Source organism: Botrytis byssoidea (genome assembly GCF_014898295.1).
Source record: "Botrytis byssoidea strain MUCL 94 chromosome Unknown BBYS_003, whole genome shotgun sequence".
Classification (NCBI taxonomy): Eukaryota; Fungi; Ascomycota; class Leotiomycetes; order Helotiales; family Sclerotiniaceae; genus Botrytis; species Botrytis byssoidea.
In genome coordinates this window covers 1,467,705-1,488,000 of record NW_024065844.1, presented here as the reverse complement: position 1 = coordinate 1,488,000, position 20,296 = coordinate 1,467,705, and the positions used below count along the sequence as shown (strand labels likewise).

General features: G+C 43.1%; 8 protein-coding genes across 8 annotated transcripts; 4 read left to right on the top strand and 4 right to left on the bottom strand.

Annotated features, from left to right (window-relative positions):
* Positions 1-322: 322 nt before the first annotated feature.
* EAE97_001881 (uncharacterized protein) lies at positions 323-1,473 on the bottom strand (the record flags this gene model as incomplete). The annotated part of the gene is made up of 4 exons (XM_038872392.1): positions 323-540; positions 601-1,226; positions 1,307-1,343; positions 1,419-1,473. 4 exons carry the CDS (start codon positions 1,471-1,473, stop codon positions 323-325), a joined length of 936 nt encoding a protein of 311 aa, XP_038736950.1.
* A 1,245-nt stretch (positions 1,474-2,718) lies between these two features.
* Positions 2,719-4,058, top strand: EAE97_001880 (uncharacterized protein; the record flags this gene model as incomplete). Its single annotated transcript, XM_038872391.1, has 2 exons — positions 2,719-2,892; positions 3,057-4,058. The coding sequence occupies 2 exons, from the start codon at positions 2,719-2,721 to the stop codon at positions 4,056-4,058; spliced, it is 1,176 nt and encodes a 391-aa protein (XP_038736949.1).
* An 897-nt stretch (positions 4,059-4,955) lies between these two features.
* Positions 4,956-5,599, bottom strand: EAE97_001879 (uncharacterized protein; the record flags this gene model as incomplete). Its single annotated transcript, XM_038872390.1, has 2 exons — positions 4,956-5,384; positions 5,444-5,599. The coding sequence occupies 2 exons, from the start codon at positions 5,597-5,599 to the stop codon at positions 4,980-4,982; spliced, it is 561 nt and encodes a 186-aa protein (XP_038736948.1). The 3' UTR covers positions 4,956-4,979.
* Positions 5,600-5,817: 218 nt separating this feature from the next.
* On the top strand, positions 5,818-6,968 carry EAE97_001878 (uncharacterized protein; the record flags this gene model as incomplete). Its single annotated transcript, XM_038872389.1, has 3 exons — positions 5,818-5,914; positions 5,977-6,311; positions 6,396-6,968. 3 exons carry the CDS (start codon positions 5,818-5,820, stop codon positions 6,615-6,617), a joined length of 654 nt encoding a protein of 217 aa, XP_038736947.1. The 3' UTR covers positions 6,618-6,968.
* A 592-nt stretch (positions 6,969-7,560) lies between these two features.
* Positions 7,561-8,133, top strand: EAE97_001877 (uncharacterized protein; the record flags this gene model as incomplete). The annotated part of the gene is made up of 1 exon (XM_038872388.1): positions 7,561-8,133. One exon carries the CDS (start codon positions 7,561-7,563, stop codon positions 8,131-8,133), a length of 573 nt encoding a protein of 190 aa, XP_038736946.1.
* A 2,951-nt stretch (positions 8,134-11,084) lies between these two features.
* On the top strand, positions 11,085-14,066 carry EAE97_001876 (uncharacterized protein; the record flags this gene model as incomplete). The annotated part of the gene is made up of 3 exons (XM_038872387.1): positions 11,085-11,443; positions 11,540-13,820; positions 13,923-14,066. 3 exons carry the CDS (start codon positions 11,085-11,087, stop codon positions 14,064-14,066), a joined length of 2,784 nt encoding a protein of 927 aa, XP_038736945.1.
* Positions 14,067-14,674: 608 nt separating this feature from the next.
* EAE97_001875 (uncharacterized protein) lies at positions 14,675-15,116 on the bottom strand (the record flags this gene model as incomplete). Its single annotated transcript, XM_038872386.1, has 3 exons — positions 14,675-14,700; positions 14,760-14,909; positions 14,978-15,116. The coding sequence occupies 3 exons, from the start codon at positions 15,114-15,116 to the stop codon at positions 14,675-14,677; spliced, it is 315 nt and encodes a 104-aa protein (XP_038736944.1).
* Positions 15,117-17,063: 1,947 nt separating this feature from the next.
* Positions 17,064-18,902, bottom strand: EAE97_001874 (uncharacterized protein; the record flags this gene model as incomplete). Its single annotated transcript, XM_038872385.1, has 6 exons — positions 17,064-17,264; positions 17,337-17,463; positions 17,513-17,586; positions 17,636-17,779; positions 17,856-18,723; positions 18,775-18,902. 6 exons carry the CDS (start codon positions 18,900-18,902, stop codon positions 17,064-17,066), a joined length of 1,542 nt encoding a protein of 513 aa, XP_038736943.1.
* Positions 18,903-20,296: the final 1,394 nt, after the last annotated feature.

The window sequence follows — 20,296 nt, the reverse complement described above, 5'->3', positions numbered from 1 at the left end:
GAAGAGCTCTGTAGTATCCAACCATGTATGGCACTTCTCTAGATACCGAAAAGTATACATCCCAAAAATGCGCTAGAGCCACTGAAGTCCTTAGAACTCCGGATGAACAATCCTTGGACCTCATCTCATCGGTACAGGAGGACACGTGAAGTTTTACCTGTTTTGTATGTACATTATTTGAAAAAAGCATCCTCTGACAGATGATCGAATAGTTGGATGTGTAGAAGATCTCTGATTGTCTCTGCTTGGTGACCAAACCCTTGGGCTTATATTAGGGCAACAATTCAGGACAACCAACGTCAAGATCAGGAAGAATCGGACGTCAATCAGTCTTGAACATATTAGCAAAGTCAATCATCGTAGTATAATCAGATAACATACTTTCTTCTTCTTCTTCTTCCTCCTCATCTTCCTCCTCGTCTTCTTCCTCTCCATGTACAAGATCTCCTCTTCCAGCAGCAGCAGCAGCCGCCGCTCTCGCCTGAATTTGAACATTACGGATAACCTGTCCGATATTATTCAAACCGACCATCACACCAGCTATATCACAATCGTATCAGCAAATGTCGAAAGATGATTAGAGGAATGAGAGGGATTTACTTAGGGTCTCCATCACGGTATCCATATTTCTTTCGAAATCCTCTGCAGCGGGTGTTGCTGTGCCCGAGGACTGTGCGCGTTTCTTGGATTTCGAAACTCGGGAGGATTTGGCGCCGGATCTGGATTTCGGCCTGACGATGTACGGCTTCGAAACAGTCGCCGGTCGGTTGGGGTTAGACTCTCGCTTCTTGAGAGTATATCTTCCTTTAGAGTTAGGAAGTCCAGCGTTGGAAGATGTGCCGGCTTGCATGTCACCAGCGCCGCCGACGGGAATCGCATGGGAAGCTCCTAGTCCGGCTCCTAGCGATGCACCACCGAATACTCCTTGGTGCGGAGAGTAGGAAGGTTGTCCCGGCTGGTGGATGTTGGCGATGGGGAGGGGTGCGAGGGTTGGGAAGTTTCTTCTGTTGGGGAGACTTTCCGGTGTGGAGACGGGTGGGTTGAGTTGGGGGGTGTAGGGGTGGAAGGGGGGGTGGATTGGTGGTGGGATGGGGTGTTGGTGTGAGCGCCGAGGTTGTGGAGCTGGAGTGGTGTTGGGTGTGGCGGCTGTGTTTGCCGTGGTTGTTGTAGTTGTGATTGGTGGATTCTGACGGGTTGGGGGTTGCGGGGAGAGAGGGAGGGGTACGCTGGGGGATTGTTAGTTTAGGTGTGGGGAAGAGGGGGAATAGATGGGGAGATGGGGGAAGAGTTGAGAGAATCAACGTACCCAGTGGCATCTCTTTGAGATCTTCTTGAATCTCTGTCTGTGTATATGTTAGTCGAGTAAGTACTTTGCTACAGCAGGTAAGTTTCACAGGGGTAATGGGAGGTATACATACTGCGACTACCCTTCGCCGGACTGCCCTTTGCCGAACCATCTCCTTGACCATCCATCTCTACAACTTTGTATGTAGTTGAGTCTTTGTTATGTATGGAGATATGGTACAAATATATCGGAAGTACAATAAACTTTCTCAAACTCAAAAGTACAAACAAATTGTATGTATGTATACTTATGATACAATACAATACGAAGAACTCCAAAGGTTTTCGAAATCAATAGTATTTGAGAGAGAAGCACACTTTTGAAAGAGAGAATATCTGGGTTATTGGGGAGCTATATATAAACATTTGGAAACAAGTTTCCCCGCTTCTTGTTACATTTTACAGTAGCTACCTAAGATTGGTATATGAGGGGTTTGATTACTTAATTACTCGATGGGCTTGTGGATAGGTATGATTAGATTAGATGTCCCGAGCCGAATGCGAAATTAGCTTGGTTTGGTTTGGTTTGGGGATTGGGGATGGTGAAGTTCGGGTAGTTTGGGTATTGGAGAGGGAGATGGAGATTGGTGATGTGTAGAGGGGATGGTGAAGTAGATTATTTATTGGATGAGGGGTAGGTTGATATTTACTGTATAGTAACTACATACCTATCAACTACCTAGTGAGGATACTGATGAGATGGATGGATGAATGAATGAATAAATGAGTAGTATGTATATATTGATACTGAGTATTTCACTTATTAGAGTGGTATTTGTGTGGACTAAATACTTTCTTTGCATTTTGGATTTGGTGGTGAGTCGGATTGAGGTATTCAACAAGGTAGTAAACGTTAACAGAGATTGTCTATCTACTGTGTGATCCTATTTCCTAGAAAATGTTTACTATTTGCTCCAACGATTTGCTTTCTATCTAGAAACCATCATCAACACACTTCACAGACCAAACACTTCTACATAGCATCACAAACATTCTTGTTACCTAGGTACTAATAATTCACTTCTCGGGCTTCGGAGGGTTGATTTCGTTCTTGAGGGTATCATGATCCGATTTTTAGCCTCTCATTTCGGATTCATAGTATTCACTAATTATGGAATATTGGACATGTGAAAAGAAATTGGAATGAAAATTGGAAGGAAGTGGCGGAGTCAATGAATGTCCAGTATGTCTTTTTAATGTTTTCTGGTACCCAGGTAGTTTGATCATTTCTTATTTCTCTCTTTCTCTCCTCCTTCTCTTCTCCTTTCTGCCCCTTCTCACAGTCCAACCCTCTTCACACATAGCAACACCCTACAAACAAAATAAAGCAAAACACACAAACACAAACACATAATCGCCCATCACTCTTTCAAAATGTTTGTTCCCGTCTCTAAAATCAAGTTTCTAACAATCCTATCCATTCTCTTCGTCATTGTTTCCGGAAACCCCATCAAGCGCAGCGAAGATGACGCTACAGGAGTGCGAATTTCAGGTATTTTCGGTCTCTTTACTACAATTGCGACTTCTGCTTTGACGACGGGTCAACACGTAAGTTGCGGAAGTTCTTCCTATCATGATTATTTGATCTTCTCTTTTTACTTTTCATATCATCATATCACAATATCAGCAATGTTCTTCGCCCCAAATCCCTTCAAACAACCACCTAATCCGCCATTCCAGCAAAAACACCACCACTAACCCCAACCCAACAGGTCGGGATCGTCATCATCTCAAGCCAAACCGTCTACATCCAAGAACCCAACTATTTTCCCGCTACAGAATGGGGCGTGCCGGAACCCACACGCTCCAGCTCCAGCTCCAGCTCCAGCACTTTCGCAGCGGGAGCTATTGCTGTGACTAGCACGTTTGGTAATACACCATATAGTTTTGCTACTTCTGGGTTTCCTGCTGCAAGCACGCAGATTGATGCTTCTGCATCTGGAGATTCTCCCACTGATGCTCCGGCGTCGGCGTCGGCTTCTGCTTCTGCTTCTGCTTCTGCTTCTGCTTCTGCTTCTGCTTCTGCTTCTGCTTCTGCTTCTGCTTCTGCTTCTGCTTCTGCTTCTGCTTCTGCTTCTGCTTCTGCTTCTGCTTCTGCTTCTGCTTCTGCTTCTGAGGATCCTTCCACCGAGACTCAGGCATCTGCATCAGCATCAGCATCAGCAGATTCAACACCAACACTGATCCTAACACCCATCATCGAAGACAAACAACGAATCACCGCCACAACATCATCATGCGACCCCGCTATCGCAGGTGTAACCATCCCCGCTAGCGCCCTCACAACCGGCGAATATGTTGCTGTCGAAGTTCTCTGCGAGGAAACAGTCTACATCCAAGAGCCCAATTTCTATCCCACAAAGACCTGGTACGGTATGCCCACCTCTTGGACACTTGATACCACGGAAAAAATGTCCACATCCACATCTACATCTTCGATATGCAATACCACAATTGCAGGTACTACGATCCCCGCTAGCGCTCTCACGACTGGCGAATTCGTCTCTGTGAAAACTCTTTGTGGCGAGACGATTTATATTCAAGAACCTAATTTTTACCCTACCAAGACATATTGCGGTATTTCCGATGCTGCTTTGGGGAGTATGCCTACAACTTCTGCAATGAGTGCATCTTCATCAAGCACAACTATGGATGTTGGATGGCAGATACTGAATGCCCGTGCCGAAGATGGTGTACTTATTTTTCGGGAATAACATGCCAACTTCGCTTCGTCATATGAATGCGAATCGGATTCACAGTTTTGCAAGTGGTGGTGCTGGTTTTTTTGATTAGAAATCTTGTATCAAAACAAATATAGGAGATCCGCAGTGCGTATGTATTTGAGTGATCAGTTCGCATGGACTGTGGCAAGCTTTAGTGTAATGAGAGCAAACAAGCGCAAGAGTTTCAAATACTCATGACTTCTTTATGGGGAAAGAACGTGTTTTCAAGACTTGTTCTTGTTTGAGCGTATGCTAGAAAAGCTAAATGCTTCGAATGTAATGATAGATAGATAACACTTGCTATTATGGCTCTGGAATGTAAATAGAAAAGTGTCCTCATACATGCAAGTGAGAAGCATTGACAGAAGTTGTGAAATGACATCAGATAATAGAAATATATGCTCGGAAATGTGCTTGCAATTGTATCTGATAGCAGAAGACTGCTTTTTGGTGAGCCTTGACCATGAAACTAGGATAACTACCTAGTATTGTGCTCAGAACAGTGTCAATCAGGGTTGTGAAAAATGAGTTATCTTTAACAAAAACGCAACTCAAAAATTTGGAGAAACCAGTGAAGACGCTCTTTTATAGCCTTAGTTATACTGTGATTTAATGTAAACCCAGGCATGAGTCCACTCATCCTCCATATTCTGTAACGTTAAGACTTCCCATTGTGATCCTGCTTTCATCTCTCTTTGCACGATTTTAAGAATCAAGCTAACCCACACCCAATTTTCAGAAATTTGGGACCATCGAAATCATTAGTTTCTCATCATACTTTACATCTTATTTTATCCATGAATTTTCTCAAGGTATCCATCTCAAATAAATCCATAAATCCCCGAACTCCAAGCAAAGCAAATTTTCCCACGTCCAGGACTCCAGCCATGCATAACCTCCATCTCCAATCGTCTACAACAAATCGAAATCGTCTAATTTCTCTCTGTATTTCAAGATATTCCTCTTAATCTTCGAACCATCTACCCAAGTAACGAAATCTTCCATGCTTCTCGTAACTAAAAATGCGGTGTCTGTGATAGTTTCCGTGCCCACTCTAACGTGTCCTTGCTCAATAATCTTATTCGCAGCCTGTACTGTCTCTGCCATTCTTAATCTTGTCATTACAACTGGTAAACGTCTTCGACAGAATGCGGAAACAGTAACATGCGATTCAACGGAGGAAAGTTTGGAAGTGGAAGCGGTGGAGGGAAGAATTCCCATATCGTGAAGTTTAGAGAGGAGGAGCTGTTCATGCTTTAGACGAACTGGAGAGTCGGGCGGTAAGAGTGTGAGTTTGTGGGCGAGTTGACGGAGAGACTATGTATGTGTATATATTAGTCTCTGGTAGTTCCTATGATTAGGAACTATGAACTTACACCGCAAAGTCTATTGTATTTTTGATAATCCCCAGGTTTCTGAATCGCATATCTCCGTATCACAGCCGCATCTCGATGATTGTTATCTGATGCGTAGGTCGTGAAGTCGACTTTTCGGAGGAGCTTCTGCTCATGATGCTTAAGTTTACGAACCATTTTGTGAGATTGGGCTCAATTGAAAAATGTGAAAGATGTTATGTCTGGCGCAAATATTTGATGTCTATCATCATTCATTGTAGATATCAAAATAAATTTTTGCGGGTCATCGGAATAACCACCTCCGATGCGGGGTTTCGGCCCGCTTTGGACTTCAAGATTTTGGTATCGAGCAACACCAAGTGGTTTTGATATTGAATCGTTCAAGTATAGCAATCATGCCTCCTCGACTACAATGTTTAAACGCCGCGCGCAATGCGGTCTCATCGCCATTCCTCGGAATGCGATTTTCAACCAGTAGAATTTTGGCTGCTGGTATGTCAATTATAATTCAACCGCCTTTCGACCATGAAGCCAATTGCTAATTCTCCTCGCAGAACTTCCTCCAAGATCTGATGCACCTCCCTCAGAAATGAGAGGTTACGATAGTCTGATGTCTCTTGTGAACAAAGCTCAAGAGAAGGGCAACGAGCGACGTAGGGCATTAGCAGCCAATTCTAGGGTGCAGCAAACTGCGGCTCAGGAATACGAAGACAATGTTTCGAGATCAGCTCTGACAAAACAAATACATAGAAGGTGGAGAGCTGGAGATGTGTATGCGCCGCATGATTTGAGCGGAATAGAAATGGCGAAATGGAAAAAGAGGGGAAAGGTTACAAGGGATGTTTTTGATGTGGTTGCTTTTGATCCTATAGCTACGGGGAGTTACAAGGTTAGTTTTTCTTTCGTGGATTGTGAGAGTAGAATGATAGGGCGATGTCGAGAGAAGCTTGAGTAGGACTAATGGATTTTGTAGAATTTCTCAATCATGTCAGAATATGTAACACCGATGGGAAGGATTAGAGGAAGTAAGGAAACAGGGTTAAGACCAGTTAATCAGAGAAAGATTGCAAAGTCAATTAGGAGGTCTATTGGTTTGGGTATGATGCCGAGTGTGCATAGACATCCAGAGGTCCTTTACAAAGCGAGGGAGAAGGATGAGATGAACGATAATTACAAACGAGGTACATTGGTGTAGGGTATTTGCAGGGTGGCAGAAATGAAGGAATGTATGATATATGTCGACTTGGTCGCAAACATGCGCCCGGCGGATTGGAGTTGGCCGCAATGATATCAAATTTAAGTATACATCAATTGTGGTCACGGAATACGCAGCATCAGCCAAATTAGGAGGCCCATTTCCGTGAAGTTACTATCATGCCATCAGCTGTTTGATGTTACCACTGGCGAAGTTGCCCCTGTCACGCTGAATTCTTCAAGTCGAAGAGTATGCTTTGGCAGGGGGGGGCTAAACTCCTTCATACATTATGAGAGCTGTGGAGACGCGTTCTGATGGATATATATACAAATTCAATAATGATTTAACAAAAGTTTATCAATACTCGGTCCTGCAAGTGTGAATTCAAATATGACAGACCATATTTATGGCTTAATTATCAGGCCACAGGCCCGAATAGGTACCCAGGTAGTTATCCTTGAAGTCGGAAGCCGTACAAACAAAACATCATCACTATTCCAACACTAGTTATCGATGATTCGGTCTCCAGATCGACCCTTCCACTACAAATAAGTTTCAAGTTTCTCACAATTTAGTCGTCAGCCTAATCTCAAATGCGTCTCCCGCATCCTTGCTCTTTACTAAAATGGAGCCGACAACCTTTCCATAGACCTTTCATGGCTCTTACTACGAGAACTCCTCATACACATCGGACTTATTCTACCGCCAACGACCCCAATGTATCAAAATATAAGTTCGCCAATGATCTCATTTTCAAACACGATATTTATGATGACGAGTCAATGAAGATGATTTATAAAAATCCAGAAGGAGCTCGATGAAAAAACGTCTTTTAACGGATCAAGTAAATATTCTAGAGTTGATTAGGTTGAGATCAATGTATTCCAGAATGGTGAAGGAGAAGGGAAGTGCACTTAAGAAACAGTAGTCGCAACTAGATACTATGGAGATGGAACGCAGACAGGCCTTTAAAGTTTTCTTACCAGACTCACTCCTCCAAGCCGATAAATACCTGCAGTTGGAAATCATCTTCGACGCTACGTTTGGAATCTCCAAGGACGACGCCAAACCTTTGTTGAGCATGGACGAAAGTTGTGGTGAGGAACTTAAAGTACAGCATACTTTGGAAGCCTATGGATTTATTTTTAATCGTCTCATACCGGACACATTTCCACCGGCATTCAAAGAATTGCTGGGGACGATTCGAGAGGTCAAAGACAAAATTGACAGTGCAGAGGCGGCATATGGAGGAAGCGCCGCCATTGAGGAGGATGATGCATCAACCGCACTGGATTTGATTTCCAAAGTTGATGTTAGATTGTATGAGAAAGCAAAGAAATTAGCTGAGGCTTGCGACCTCGCTTACTATGATGATTTCAAGACTTCTGGGAAATCTACTTATCCGCTCTGGGAATACAAGGATAGGATGATCGCAGAATGGGAAGACAGAAAATTGATGCTAGAGTTTGTGGCGGCTGCCAAGGCCAACGAGAAGATCTACTGGAGGTATCTATGAGGCGTATAGCTGTAGTGGATGGTGTAGGGATCTTGGGGAAGTGGGAGAGGAAATAGGACCTCGTTCTGAAGGCTGTTCCGTCACAAGAACATCATCTCTTCTCTTTAAATAGCAAGATTCGCCGCTCTATCATGTAAGTATTAGTAGTAATACTTCCAGAATATACATGTATTTATCACATAAACTTATGATTTTAAATGTTGCAAAATATGAGATTGTCCCTTGAAAGTCAAACGCCGAGAGAGCGGTCGTTCAATCCCTTGACGAACAACCGAGAATCTCTTCTATGGCTTGTGATTTTCAATGGTTAGGAAATAAGCGAAAAATGGAAATAAAATCATTCGATATGGGTTATCTCGATGACTAGATGAGCTAGGACAGAAGTGGCAACTGTGTTGGGATTCAATTCCTGGCAGGCCTTTTTTGATAATCGTGAAACGATGTAATGGATTCACACTGAAACCTTCGACAAATAATTTGAGGCTTCTGTTGATCCAAAAGCAATCACATTGATGCTTCTCCGATCATTTTCATGAGCGCCGAATATACAGGTGGTTATGATTAGCCTGTGTTGTCCAGGTAATTCGACAGGAGGATAAAACAAGTTGATCATTCAGTCACGAGGATCCTGTTCTTTCGATTGAGCTATTCGGGGCAAGATATTCACACTAAGAGCAGAGGTGAGGCGCGGGTGCAGTCTATGTAATGTATAAATGATGTGAGTTCAAATGAAAGAGAAATACGAGGTCTCAGCCTTCTCAATATCAATTCATGTCTACAACGATGGAATGACGCTCACTTTTGGGAAGAGAAATATCACTCAATTACATACGGACTCCGCAGGTTCTACTGCGGCCACGAGTAATTTCTTATTCAACTCTAGTACCGTCCAATCTCTTCGTGAGCCCATACTAGAAGTCTTAAACCCATTTCTTTCCAGAACATAAGATACACACTACTATATCTGAATGTTAGCCAAAAAAAAGAAGGATTTCTCGATACGGATCATTAAGATATAGTAAGTGATTTGTAAGAATAAAAGGTACAAAAAAGCTTGGTGGTCAAGCTGTCATATTCAGGAAGAAGGAGATTTACTTACGCTCGGCTTTGAACAACTATTTCCAATCACGAATGTTGCTGTGGTCATTTGACCATTGAAATTGCTGTAATGCTGTCAATATTGACTTTGCTGTGGTCAAATGACCAGTGGTGTTGCAGTGGCTATTGTAGCCTCTCATTTGAGTTGGTTGCTGTAAATTTTTGTTACGGGAGGCCATGTGACCCCGGAATCATGATGGATGTTTCATGATTATATCTGTTGCGAATGAATGTCTGCGTTCTGTAGAGATGTTAGCTTGGATTTTGAGTGTTTATCTGACTAAAGCGGTGAATTAGACAGCTAGACTACACGATGTGTTTGTTTTGATGATTTCGAGTTTTTGAAAGTATATACTAGCGAAAGTGAGGCGCAACTTAAGTGATGATTACTGGGCTTAGTCTTGTGATGCGGTTCACAAGCAGAACAGTCGATCAAATCAAGTTCAAAGATTATAGCGTATGGGAAGTAGAGTAGCCGTGAAGTTCATACTCTATTTCTAATGTTGATACAGATTTCTGTAAAGGACAATAAACTATATGTTATATAGGGTTGCATGATGGGAATTCGGTTCGGTTCACGAAAGCGAGTTTCATAGCATTCTTGATTTGCCGTTTACGTCTAGAACCCACACAGACACATCTGGTCATGATTGAGCTTTTAAAGTTGCGATGACAGTTCTACAGCAATCAATGGCGAAGAGATTTGGAACGTTAAATGCTTCATTCCATGGTGCAAGAATTGTAACCCAGGCGACTCGTTTGTGCTACGTAACCTTTCCCTGCTATTGGGAACATAAGCAAGGTAGGAAGCCACGTAGCAACACGATGTTTAAAACTGTTGAGATCACGAGTTGCATTGTATTTCCAAGGACTTGTCTTACTCGGGGTAGCAAGTCTAGAATCTTGTACCATATGGATGCAGGGGTTTAGATGAATAAAGATAATTGCCACTTTCGATGCCTTTGCCAATTCTTAATCAGTCTCAATCTAGAGTTTTGTCTGTTCAAGGATCTTACTCAAGCTTTATGAGACAGTATTCAGAATACACACAGAAACATCTGCATCGAGAGGGGGTTGGTATATAGGTTGCAGGATGGGAAATGCGAAGCGTTATAGCTCCACTGGAGACCTTTCTACACTTTGAGAAAATAAATTAGAGATGATATACTAAATATGTTGATTATTTCAATTGGTTTTTAAACAAGAGCCTGCGTTGGTATCCTAACTTATGTTAATTCAAATTTGCAAGAGGTCAGGGGGGTCTAGTGGGATAGGACTAGCTTACATGAACCAAACTTTTACACAAAAACGAAAACCTAGGATACCAACTATGAAGTATCAGGCGTCAGTCTTATGTGCTTTGAAGCCATGAGTATAACGTTGAGATGACTATATGTGACAATGTCTTTGACTGCAGTTCTCAAAGATCCAAGGAGACTTCCCAAGGCCAAGATAAAAGACTGCGTAGATCTTCGATCTTAGAGAATATTCCCGAAGGAGAGAGTCGACGCTACGTCTTCTCTTACTAGGCTCTTACTAGGCTCTTACTAGACTCTTACTCAAAACGAACCAATAAAGGATTGTTCCGGTTGCTTTTCAACTAGAGAGAAGAGGCAAAGAAAGTACCAAGTGAGGTCTGAATCGACCGAAGCTCGAGTGAAGTTAAGAGCCATATGGACCGTGCGTATGTGGATCCACAATGATTACATAAATACTTCAAAACGGCTGCTACTCAATCGCTAGGCTGTCGGGGATTGATATATTTATTTACTCTCAGCCTTGCATCTTTTCTGGAGATTTTATTATTTCAATGCTTTGAACCTTGAATTTTCAATACAATAACGTTCGCAATTATGTCTGGTCGACGCGATTTCCTTAGTCAAAAGGCGCCAGAAAATTATGTCGCTGGTTTAGGTCGAGGAGCGACAGGATTTACAACACGATCTGATTTAGGTCCTGCGCGAGAGGGACCAAGTGAAGATCAAATCAAAGAGGCTCTTGCAAAGCGCGCTGCTCAACTCGGTCAAGCGGCTCCTACAGCATACGGAGCTACAGAAAAAAAAGATGATGAGGAGGACGATGAGCGCTTCCAGGATCCGGACAATGAAGTTGGATTATTTTCAGGTGGCGTTTATGACAAGGACGATGATGAAGCAGATAGGATCTACCAGGAAGTGGATGAGAAGATGGACAGAAGGCGGAAAATAAGAAGGTTTGTCTCCCTATTTATTACAATTCCCCATCCTCCAATGCATTTGGTTTATCATATGAAAATAGATGAGCAGATTACCGACGAGTTTACCTACAGGGAAGCACGAGAAAAAGCAGAAAGGGAAGAATACGAACGCAATAATCCCAAGATTCAACAACAATTCGCGGACCTGAAACGAGCATTAGGAACAGTCAGTGATGAAGATTGGGCAAACTTACCAGAAGTGGGTGATTTGACTGGCAAAAATCGACGAAGCAAGCAAGAATTGAGAAAGAGGTTTTATGCAGTCCCTGATAGTGTTATTGCTGGAGCTCGGGACGCGACAGAGTTGGGAACCACTGTAATGGATGATGGGGTAGAAAGTGCAGGAGGAGATGGATCTGATGGAACTATGACCAATTTTGCGGATATTGGAGCGGCGAGAGATAAAGTACTCAAAGTAAAACTCGATCAAGCATCTCAAGGCACCGACTCGATGTCTGGAAGTGCGACCAATATCGACCCGAAAGGATATCTTACAAGTTTAGCCAAATCCCAAATTAACGAGGGAGAAACCCAAGTTGGTGATATCGTCCGTGTACGAACTCTGCTGGAGTCTGTTATCAAAACAAATCCAAAGCATGCTCCAGGATGGATTGCAGCTGCTCGTGTCGAAGAGCTTGCAGGAAAAACTGTAGCGGCACGTAATATCATCGCACGTGGTTGTGAGTATTGTCCTAAAAGCGAGGATATCTGGCTGGAGAACATTCGATTAAATGACAACCACAACGCAAAGATCATTGCAGCAAATGCTATTAGAAATAACGATCGTTCAGTGCGGTTATGGGTTGAATCGATGAAATTGGAATCAGAACCCAGGGCCAAGAAACGAGTCATTAGGCACGCGTTGGATCACATTCCTCAATCTGTGAATCTCTGGAAAGAAGCTGTCAATCTCGAGGAAGATCCCAGTGATGCACGTCTACTTCTTGCAAAAGCCACCGAGATTATTCCTCTTTCAGTCGAGTTGTGGTTAGCGCTTGCAAGGTTAGAAACATCCGAGAATGCTCAAAAGGTCCTTAATAAGGCCCGCAAAGCTATACCTACTTCTCATGAAATTTGGATAGCTGCAGCCCGGCTTGGTGAGCAAATGGGCACAGCTTCTAAAATAAATGTCATGAATCGTGCTGTTAAAGCTTTAGCAAAAGAATCCGCCATGTTAAAAAGAGAAGACTGGATCACTGAAGCAGAAAAGTGTGAGGAAGAGGGAGCAGTTTTGACTTGCGGTAATATCATTCGTGAAACTCTTGGATGGGGACTGGATGAAGATGATGATCGAAAAGACATTTGGATGGAGGATGCAAAAGCTAGCATAAACCGTGGAAAGTATGAAACTGCTCGTGCTATTTATGCTTATGCACTTCGTGTGTTCGTTACTAGCACAAAGCTTTGGCTTGCAGCTGCAGACCTAGAAAAGAACCACGGTACTAAGGAGGCTTTGTGGCAATTACTCGAGAAGGCTGTCGAAGCGCGCCCTACAAGTGAAGTGTTGTGGATGATGTTAGCAAAGGAGAAGTGGCTAGCTGGTGAAGTCGATAATGCACGAAGAGTCCTCGGTAAAGCATTTAACCAAAATCCAAACAACGAGGAGATTTGGCTGGCGGCCGTGAAACTGGAGGCAGAAAACAACCAACCAGAACAAGCACGAGAACTTCTCAAAACGGCACGACAAGAAGCCCCGACTGATCGTGTATGGACAAAGAGTGTTGCATACGAAAGACAGCTAGGCAATATTGACGCAGCCCTGGATCTCGCTAACCAAGGATTAAATCTCTTCCCTGGTGCAGCCAAATTATGGATGATGAAAGGTCAAATTTACGAAGGCGAAGGCAAAATGCCACAAGCTCGTGAAGCTTATAGTACAGGTACAAAAGCATGTCCAAAATCTGTTCCGCTCTGGTTACTATATTCACGACTCGAAGAGCGAGCTGGTATGGTCGTCAAAGCACGTAGTGTTCTTGACAGAGCCCGACTGGCAGTCCCCAGATCGCCAGAATTATGGACCGAATCCGTCCGAGTTGAACGACGCGCAAACAACACTGCGCAGGCTAAAATCATGATGGCAAAAGCTCTCCAAGAGGCACCCAACAGCGGATTGTTATACACAGAATCGATTTGGAATCTTGAAGCACGTACGCAAAGAAAACCAAGGGCATTGGAAGCTATCAAGAAAGTTGATAACGATCCAATTCTTTTCGTCACTATTGCTCGTATCTTCTGGGGCGAGAGGAGATTGGAAAAAGCGCAGAATTGGTTCGAGAAGGCTATTTTGCTGGATAGTGATTTGGGTGATACGTGGGCTTGGTATTACAAGTTTTTATTGCAGCATGGTACTGAAGTAAGTCTCAACCTCCCTGGTTCCAGACGTGAAAATGAGAATAGGCGGCTCGGTGGCGTGTTTGAAATCGAGATGTAGATCAAGACTAATATGTTCGAATAGGAAAAACGAGCAGACGTGATACAGAAATGTATACTCAGCGAACCTCGCCACGGCGAGTATTGGCAGGCGGTAGCGAAGGATCCGAAGAATGCGGGGAAGGGTATCGAGGAAATATTGAAGATGGTCGTGGAGAAAGTAGAGTGAGGGGATGTTATGAATGGGAATGGGAATAGGAATGGGAATACAATCAGATGAGAGTGAGAAATTGATGGATGTATGATATGATATTGAAGAAAAATAAATATTTCACATGTGCACTTGCTTGCTGCGTTGCTTAATGATTGAATGGAGCATGTTGTATACATGTTATGTATTGCACAGTTGGATCATGCGAAAGGGATTGGGTGCTGGATTAGTGATGGCGATGTATAGAATAGAGTCTAGTTGCCGGTGTCTTAGCAAGGAAAGGGAGGTTGAGACTCAAACGGAGAACATATTTGGGTTTTTGGCAGGTAGAGGGTGGCATAAGGAACCAATTACACAGATATATTCACAAAACATTCACAGAAGACAAAAGACAAAAAGGTGTGTATGTGTGAAGGTGTTTTTATTCGCCAACACTAGAGACTATTACCAGTCCTCCATCCATTCCTTCCTTCCGGATATCATATATTCATAAAAGCAAGCTATCATGTGTAGCGAGCAAAAGTAAAGCACATTCATTCCCAACGCTAAAAGAAATACCAATGCATCGATTCATTCATCGTCCTGCCTTCCTTCGCAAAAATGTAAATTATTCGGAAGAGACGAATTTATTTGTTGCCAGTGAGGGAAGAGGCTATTAGATAGGTCAGCTTTTGGTTATTTTTGGAGGGATGCAGTGGAATATCAACGTACCAGTCTTGGAGAGGGTGTCAGAGACAGTGTTTGCAGCATCGCCGGCAGTGTCTGTGACCGAACCAAGGATACCCTTTCCTTCGCTTTGGGCATCATCTGCTCCAGAGCGGGTCTTGTCAGAGAGCTCTTGGGTGGTGGACTTGGAGTCGGCTGTGAGGATGGATTGTCAGTATCTTGTGCGAGAAGAAATTAGAGAAGAATTGAAGGGGATCACATACATGGTTGAACGGCACCAGCAGCCTTGTCAACACCTCCAGAGATGTTCTCTCCGATCTTGGTGGTGGTGGATTTTTGGGAGTCGGGAGTGACCTTCTCGGAGACTTGCTCGCCAACACCTTTGCGGAGACTGTCAGACATGTTGATGGAGTTTTGCTTTGAGGTGAAGAGTTGAAAAAGTTGTTTAAAGTTTGTAATTGTAGGTGTGAAGTGAGATTGTTGAGATTTTGTTGATGTGAATGAGGAATGGAAATTGAGAGGAAGAAGTGCCCTTCTTATACTCAGGAGGAGAGAGGAAATATGGCACTAGCCACGGTTCAAACGAGGCAGGTACGCACGCATGCTCCTTTCAAACCAAGTTGAAGCAGGTTTGAGAAGGAGCTGGAGGGGTGAGGCAAGTGGCTAGTGAATACTACCTACCCTACTACCCACCTGCTCCTTCCGATTCTGCTTGTTTTTGCTTGTTTGTAGGCAACTTCTGCCTAACATCTGGACCTGCCACACCAAGACAAGTGAATCATTATTGGTAGTAACATCTAAGAGAACATTATGCAATAAGAAACGTCATATATCCACAAGCAACGCCACACGGTCGCATGGTCATAAATGTGGCTATTTTTCCATTGATCCATTTGATCCATTTGTTCGGGTTCAAGAAAGCCTCTCATAGATTGTGTATCATGTTATGTACTCAGTATGTATGGCGGGGGGTAATGATTCCCACTGGTTCGTCCCACCCCATTCTCGCTAATGGGCAAATTGAAAATCCCATGTGAGAAGACATCGAGATTTGGTTTCAAGGAAATCTATTCTATCCAAGATACAATGACTGACGCATCCACCAATTAAAAAAATCGAATGGCCATTTGATATCACAATGGAGTAATAAGAGACGGAGATGATGCAAAAGGATTTACCAACATATGCGCTGATGCCGGTTGCAGGAAGATTGTGAGATGGTTCTTCCATCCTCTTGTGTGCTTATGATGTAATATGTGACAGGGGATATATGTGTCGTCATTACCAACAATTGAAAGATGGGAACTGCGAACCACAAATAATCAGAATCAGTGGCACGCAGGCAATATTGGTGTGGGAAGGCGTTATCATCTTGGGATGGTGGATGAGTGAATCCATAATAATGGTAGACAAGATTTATATTGGGGAGATGAGATAATAATGACACAATATCTGGGCAGGAAAGAGTCAATTGTTGAAACATGGTAGTAGGATTGGCATGGAGAGATATGAATGATAAACACGTGATGAGACAATGGGATAATTTGCTCAACTCTTTGCTATGATAGTGAGGATACCATGTTTTTAATGTTTTTGGTGACAGGTTCAAAATGCTTTGACAAGTGAAGTATGAAGAATTAGTACGATCGTGATTACCAAACCATTGCTAAACCAATTAAAGAATGGCTGCCGGCACGTCACTCATCTTTCCACGTGCTCACGCGAATGTTGAGTTCTTTTCCGTTTGATGAAAGGTTTGTACATACCTAGGTATACATTACAACGCAACGACAATGATCAAACCTAGATATTCAATTATCAGCTTGCGTACTCTATTTCCTGCGGATTCTGAAACAAGTTGATAATATAAGGCAATGCTGCACACCGAGCCTTGACGTTCATTTTCTCACAGCCCCTTACTTTGCCTCATTATCGTGTCTTGCGAATCATGGACTCTTTCATCAAAATCACTACTGATATACATATCGAACACACAAGCCCTCTGGCCAATCATCTCTCAACGATCAATATAGCTAAATCTTTTGTTGCACGTCTACAATAGGGTCTAGTGCCTGTAACCAAGTGTCTTGGAGCCCTAAGCTGGACTTCATCATGGTAACGGTATCGTCTACAGAGTCAAGACAGTCAACAGTACTAATCAGTTCGCGACAGGCCAAGACGTGTCGTAACAATTGCAACAATAGTAACAATATACAGTGGTAGAAGAGAAGTACGCACACAACAAGTGTTGTTTCATAACATTTTTTCTTGAGTTCAAGTGAGAACTTTCACTGGAGATATCTACACAGTGCAACCCATCATTAATATTATACACGTCTACAACACAATTCAGACCTCCCTGACCATTTCAGCATTTGTACTCTTCTCGCTACCATCCAGTGGTGCAACAACATGCTCATCAACGTCCTTCCTTCTGACATCTTCATTAACAACTTTGAAGAGTACATCCATTTCCTCCAAACTCAAGCCTTTGGTCTCTGGAAGGAACAAAGTGAAGATGAATGCGACCGAGTTAAATGTTCCGAAGATCTGTTCGCACCAAGAATTATTAGCTTTTCGCGACTTTTTCGAGCTTTTTATTGTTCTATGGAAATCACATACCATCCATGTCTTCCATCCAATGTTCAACACTGCGATGGGAGTTTCCCTCGAAACGACATAGTTGAAAAGCCACACAACCATAACACTGATAGCCATTCCCCAATCACGGATTCGGGTAGGATAAATCCTGACATTGTTAGTCTGTTAAAGAATATTGTGGTATCGTGACAACTTACTCTCCAATATAAACCCAAGCAATAGGACCCCAAGACATTGAATAAAATATGACGAAAAGGTAAATGATTGCCATCTGAAAAAGTTAGTACTGGGCTCAGCCTGTGGTGTTGAATCACACTTACCATTCCCTTTCCACTTGGCGTATCATTTGTTAAGCTTCCAGCGGTCGGTGGATGTGTGGCTAGGACTGCACCAAGAGCAAACATACAGATTGCCATGCCAGCACTACCGATACTCAATAGATTTTTCCTCTTGAAATGTTGGATCTAAATGATATCAGCGTTAGGATGGTCCACTTATAGATTGGGACACAATAGACAGCAAAGGTCTGATCAAACTTACTCCTGCGATCAAGAAAAGAATAGTAGTAGCCACTTTAAGACAGGTAAAGATTCCACTGGCGAAGAGAGCAGCATTCTGAGCAGTAAATCCAATTTGTTTGAATACCGTTGGTCCGTAGTACAGGATCCCGTTATGTCCACACCAGATGCTAAAGAAGGAGACACCGCATCCCCAAACAAGACGAAGAAGATTTCTGGATTGAAACAGTTCGGTAATCGATCTACCAGAAGTTGCGGCAAGTTCCTCTTCAATTTGCGCATGCATCTCTGCAATTTCAGTCTTGATGTCCAAATCCTCCGATGTTGAGCCTCGGAGATAACACAAGGCATGTTCGGCTTCTTCCCATCGATTTTGTTTGGCCAGCCATCTTGGCGATTCGATTATAAGGAATGATCCGATCATAATGATTGCAGCCAGGATAATCTGAATGCTTAATGGAACACGCCACTGTTTGCTCGTGGGCTGTAAATGTAACGAGCATCCATACGTTGTCCAATAAGCCAACAATCCACCACTCACAAGAAACATTTCGAAGAGTCCCATAAGGAATCCTCTCAGTTCTTTCGGCGCAGTCTCGGCAACAAGAACGGGAGTAAGGTTACTAACCATGCCGACACCAAAGCCTGCTATAACACGACCAGCATAAATCATAGACAGAGAAGGTGGCTGAGCTGCAGTTTGAAGAATTCCACCGAGCATGAAAAAAGCGGCCGCAATAGTCATGGTTGGTTTTCGACCGATGTATTTCGTGAGAAGGGCCGGAACTATGGCTCCAAAGAATGCACCGGCATTGAGAAGAGCTACGATATTGGAGGAAATGTATGCCGAATGTGCAGGGCTTGTCGAGAGTTTGAACTCTGACGAAAAACTGTTCAAGAGGTCAGTGACGTTTCTTCGCGTGGCTGCCGTTGGTAGTCACCTTCTTAGAGCGACTACAGAACCAGCGACTCCTGTATCGTAACCAAACAGCATAGAAGCTGTGTTAGCCACTGCGGCAACGGAAACCGCGCCTCTATGCTTTGACAAGAGTGCTAAAGTCGAAGACATGATTGATCTGGTACCTGAAGGAACATGCGAAAAAAGAAAAAACGAGACACCATATATCTATTCCAGATAAGATTGTCTGTAACATTTTTCCACTGCTGCGATACGACTTATAATCGCAATGGTTCTCAGGATAGCAAAAGGTCCGTCTTACCTTCTGTTCACCCAATGGACGAAGCTGAAGAAATCCGACACAATGGTGCCTCGTGGGGCAGTTGATAATTATTGGTTCTATATCAGGTAAATACCCCGCGCGAGCCCATGAACCATGCGTTGTCATTTCATTTCAGTACAACCTAGACTGCAGCTTACTATGCAGGATGTATGGCACTAATGAAACTCTGCATCTGAATTTTGTGGTTTCGAATTTTATCATTCAATTTTGCCGTTTCTGCGAGTGGGTCTCTTGCCATTCTCACCTATACTGGAGCTGGAGCTACGCATGAGGCGGTCGACTCGGTAAGCTCGCATGTAAATCTGATGGCAAATTGACTCTAGATTGAATCAGTGATGTGAGTGGAGAGATAATTTCCTTATCATCAGCATTTCTAGATATTGCTCGTTTGTGGCAAACCATAAATCTTCATTCTCCTATCAGGGCATTCCTTGGTAGAGCAAATACAACCATTATCTTGGAGAAATTCTTACTCACCTTCGAAATTGGGCAATTACGAAGCAGATCCAGTTGAACGGAAGAATTTATGCAGGAACCTCAAACTCGACCGCTCCTGAGCACATGTTTGAAGCCAAGCAAGATACTCAATTGACAAGCTATATGCACATGCAACGAGGGCAATGAGACATTTACCCGTTCGGAAATAGCTTTCTTCCTTCAGGCATGGTCCATTTGTAGTTTGCTAAGATTATGAAATATTGTAAAATTGTTCAGCGGGTATATGAACATTATCCGTGAGTCTAGACTCCTCAGAGAATATCTTGGACCTCTGGACCTGACTGGGAGAGTAATAGAGTTTTCATTACAAACAATTGCATTCTGATATTCATGGGATTTAAGTCTACAAAGTTTACTGAAACGAACTTGGACTTTCGTCGAAACTAGCAGTCTTCTATTGAGTTTACTTAAATCAATACGCAGGAATCAGCCACAAAGTCAAATTTATGTGTCTACCTACGCAGACAACTATTTACTGATTTAGCACTCGTCAGCTCCTCCAATATTACGCCCGTACGATCAGACTTTATCAGGTCGCCGAATTAACGACAAACTTTATGGACAGACTGTAGTTCGGCTTGTGCATGATCAAGGCGGGTCAGCCCTAGCGAATCATTTTAGTTGTCAATTATGAAGGGGGCCGGAACGATCCCGTGAACTAAGAGTTGGCTTCGGCGCCCGTTTTTTTATTTCTTATTACAACTTCAACGAACGGTACTTGATT